This window comes from Apteryx rowi, unplaced genomic scaffold, assembly GCF_003343035.1.
Source record: "Apteryx rowi isolate R43461 unplaced genomic scaffold, aptRow1 scaffold_1412, whole genome shotgun sequence".
In the NCBI taxonomy this organism is placed as follows: domain Eukaryota; kingdom Metazoa; phylum Chordata; class Aves; order Apterygiformes; family Apterygidae; genus Apteryx; species Apteryx rowi.
Window position 1 is genome coordinate 1 of NW_020447656.1, and position 4,310 is coordinate 4,310.

At 43.5% G+C, this 4,310-nt stretch overlaps 1 protein-coding gene across 1 annotated transcript; it reads left to right on the forward strand.

The window, feature by feature from the left end:
- Positions 1-3,060: 3,060 nt before the first annotated feature.
- Positions 3,061-3,999, forward strand: LOC112962114 (olfactory receptor 10C1-like). The gene has a single exon (XM_026058016.1). The coding sequence runs from the start codon at positions 3,061-3,063 to the stop codon at positions 3,997-3,999; it is 939 nt and encodes a 312-aa protein (XP_025913801.1).
- The last annotated feature ends 311 nt before the right edge of the window (positions 4,000-4,310 follow it).

Consider the following 4,310-nt stretch of genomic DNA (forward strand, 5'->3'; position numbering starts at 1 on the left):
GGCTGGCCTCTGGCATATGCCGATGCTGGAGGATGGCTTCACTCTCCCTCTGGCGTCTCCATGGCGCGAGGGGAGAAAAGGAAAGGAGCAGTGTGTTTGGGGGGGGATTCTTTCCCTCCTAAGATACTTGTCTGAAACCAGTCATGGAAATCCTACTACACAGGTCTGTGATTCCACTCACCTGATTATGATGTGGCCTTAGGGTGAAGTGAGTTCTACTGTAAAAGTTCCTGTTTCTTTCCTGTGACTACAGTGAAAGTAACAGTGCCCAGCTAAGGTGGAGCCAGGCATCTACAGAACTTCTGAAGACAGTGAGTTGAAGCTCTCCACTGTCCAAGGGTAAGTTTTCAAGGGCATATGTGTTCCTCCAAACTTCATCCAAGGACAGTAGAGAGGCACTGGGTCTCCCAGAGGGTGCTTACTCCAAATAAAGAGCTAAATCTGCTCCTCCAGGAGATACGGACCAGCAAAGAGTCCATGCAGTCCCAGCTGAGACGCCACGGAAAATCTTTTAAAAGGGCAGGAACACCTTCCTGCCACAGAACACTTGCTCAGGACCTTAAACTCAGTTTGTGAGGGAGCAGAGAGGAATTCCACCCTGGAAAGACTTCTACATTTCCCCCAGACTATTAGATCACAGTGTGCATGACACTGCTCAGGCAAGTTAGGAGCTCTGCACTTCAGCTCTCCTTTCCCCCTTGGTCTAAATGAGCAGGTGGCTAGGCAAGTCTATCACAAGCTAGTGCTTCCTTCAGGGCTCAGTGGTCAAGGCCAGAGCTTTGCAAAGATGGAAGAATCTCATGAGCATGGTTGCTTCCCACCTTGTTACCTATGCCTAAGTTTGGATCACAAAGCTAAGTTTGGACCTCAGAATTAATTCCTACAGTAAGAGAATGTGAACTGGCACCTCTAGAGTGTGTTTCACTAGCCTGTTTTAAACAAGTCTTTAGGATGTGAAGAATCACATCTTCAAATGTCTATTGCTTGCCATTCAGTTTAGAAAGAGCCTAAAGAGCTAGTTTGAATATAGGCAATGGTTTTTTAAGTGGTTCAAATCAGTGCCTTACTTTCAAGTAGTGTGAGTATCTCCAAATTATTAAATTTTTTTTAGAATTATCCTTTTCTTTCACTGAAATACAATTCATACACATTTATGTGCACGCAAATGTGTCTGTGTGCATTAGTGTCTGTACTCATATCCTTACGAAAATCAGTGAATAAAACAAATGTGAAAAGAGTTTGATTCTCAGAAAATAATATTCTACCTTCAAAAAATGAAGCTGAAATTAACGAAAATGTACAAGCTGACATTTTGTGTTTTCATTTTTATACAGTAACTTATATATATAAACACTAAAATCTGTAGAGTGAACTACAAAGTTTTAAATAGAAAGTTTTATACTGTTAATAAGTTGAGGGGGGTGATCCTTCCCCTCACCTCAGCCTTGGTGAGGCCAAATGTGTACAGTTCTGGGCTTCCCAATACAAGAGAGATAGGGAGCTCCTGCAGCGAGTCCAGTGAAGGGCTACTAAGATGATTAAGGGCATCTCCTGGAGCATCTCTCTTATGAGGAAAGGCTGAGAGGGCTGGGATCGTTCAGCCTGGAGAAGGGAAGACTGAGGGGGGATCTTATCAATATGTATAAATATCTGAAGGGATGCTGTGAAGAAGACGAAGCCAGACTCTTTTCAGTGGTGCCCAGTGACAGGACAAGAGTCAACAGGCACAAACTGAAACACTGGCAGTTCCCTCAGAACATAAGGAGAAACTTCTTTACTGCGAGGGTGACTGAGCACTGGAAGAGGTTGCCCAGAGAGGTGGTGGAGTCTCCTTCTCTGGAGATTTTCAAAACCCGCCTGGACGTGATCCTGTGCAACATGCTCAAGGTGACCCTGCTTGAGCAGAGGGGTTAGACCAGATGATCTCTAAAGGACCCTTCCAACCTCAAACACTCTGTGATTCTGTGAGTAGCTGGAATTCAGTACTTTCAACAGCCAAAGGATGGAAAGCCAATTTATGTGATGAAATTGGATACAAATCTCAGTTTAACTCCCTTTGCTGCTTGATCACCCGTCTCTCGGGAGAGGTCTCTGTGTTGGCCTCTTCTATGATTTCAAATTAGAGAGCACCTGCAATGCAACAAGGACCAGGTCTCTTGGGCTGCTAAAGAAATATCAAATATTTCATCCCCCCCCCGAATCTGTAGACAGAGCACAGAGACGAGCAGACTGCAGAGGTAGGTAAGAAATTTCTTGGCTTTATATTTTTGACTATATTTTTTATATCCTATATACATCTTGACTATATCTTGACTATATTTTTCCCCATTTTGACTGAATTACCCCTAAAAATTTGAGTTCAGCTTAGTCTGATCAGTTTCTTTTTTTTCTTGAACTCAAATATCACCATCTTTAAATTTACAGCTTAGCACAGTAATTTACAATTCAGCATCACTGACTATGAACCAAAGCTAATGTCAAAGTTCCCTTCAGAAAGCATTATTAGAGTCTCTTTAATCTCAGTTCAATATAATCAATTTCAGCCATGTCTGAGAACTTGTGATATGCATCAGAGCAGTGAAGTCCCTTAAGGAGAAGCCCTTCTGTGTGCGAGTTAATATCAAATAGATAGGAGGATACACAAACAAACATATGGGCTGCTGGACAGATTGGGTGGGTTTTAGCTCCATTGTTTATCAAGACATCTCAGATGTCAGCACCTGAAACAGACATCTCAAGAATGACTGAGATGCCTAAGCACAGCTGCATAGTACTAATTTAGATACCACAGACTATCCAGCATATCCATGCAAGGCTCACACATATGACACAAGACCTACAGGAATCACTTGTCCTCTTTGCATGGCAGCTAGAGGCCAGGGTGCGTACTGTCAGTCATCTAAAATGCAGCAGATGCCTTGCTCTAGGCACCAGAATTGGCTGCCAGAAGTGTGTGTAGGTGACTTACCCACAGACAGCTATTTGGCTTAAGAAATGCACCATACTGTTTCATTGGTACTGTGTCTTTATTGTTCCAGGATGAAATCCTCTGAAGAAGGAATGGCTGGAAATAAAACTTCTGTGATCGTGTTTGTTATCCTGGGTTTTTCTCATCGCCCAGATATGAAAGTCTTTTTCTTCATCCTGTTTCTATGTATTTACATCATCACAGTGTTGGGAAACCTGATTATTCTCCTTGTCACTAACATGGACCCTGCCCTCCACACCCCCATGTACTTCTTTCTCAGAAACCTGTCATTTCTGGAGATCTGTTACACCTCTGTCACCCTGCCCAGGGTGATGGTCAACCTTCTCTCCAGTGATACATCCATCTCTTTTGCAGGTTGTGCTGCACAGATGTATTTCTTTCTGTTGTTTGGGGCAACTGAGTGCTGCCTCTTAGCTGCTATGGCATATGACCGCTACAGAGCTATATGCAACCCTCTGCATTACATGGATATCATGAATAAGAAGGTATGCATGCAACTGGCTGCGTCCTCATGGATATGTGGCAACCTTGTGGCCCTTGGGCACACTACCTTTATCTTCTCTTTGCCCTTTTGTGGCTCCAATGTGATCAACCATTTCTTCTGTGAGATCCAGCCAGTGCTGATGCTGGTGTGTGGGAACACTTACTGGAACGAGCTCCAGATAATTCTGGCTGCTGCCTTTGTCATCCTGATGCCTTTCCTGCTCATCTTGGTGTCTTATGGCCTCATCATTTCCTCCATCCTCAAAATCAGGTCTGCCAAAGGAAGGTACAAAGCATTCTCCACTTGCTCCTCACATCTCACTGTAGTGACAATATTCTACGGGACAGCTGTGTTCATCTATATACGTCCCAAATCCAGCTATTATCTGGATGTGGACAAGGTGCTCTCTCTGTTCTATTCTGTAGTGACCCCCATATTGAACCCTATTATCTACAGCCTTAGGAATAGGGAGGTAAAAGGGGCACTCTCTAAAATGAGAACGAAGCTATTCCACCCCAACTCTTAGGTCAGTTCCTTTCAGCTGAACAACCATCCACAAACATCTCACTTCAAAAGAGGCGCTGGCACATTGCCAGAGGGGTATAGGAAAGATCAGTGATCAAGATTTAAGAGAGGAAGGAGTTCATCTCACCTACATTCAAAAAAGCAAGCCTCTAAAGAAAGGCATATGATAGCATTTGACATACCTGGCCACTAGCTGCCATTTCAAAATATGTGAATCGCAATTTGGTCCTAAGTTACTGCTGCCAGTCCCATGTGGACAACTTGAATATAATGGGATGTCTCATGTGATACCAGGCATATACATTTAGGCAT

Coding starts and splice junctions, on each gene's coding strand:
- LOC112962114 (XM_026058016.1), top strand. CDS start 3,061: ATGGCTGGAAATAAAACTTCTGTGATCGTGTTTGTTATCCTGGGTTTT.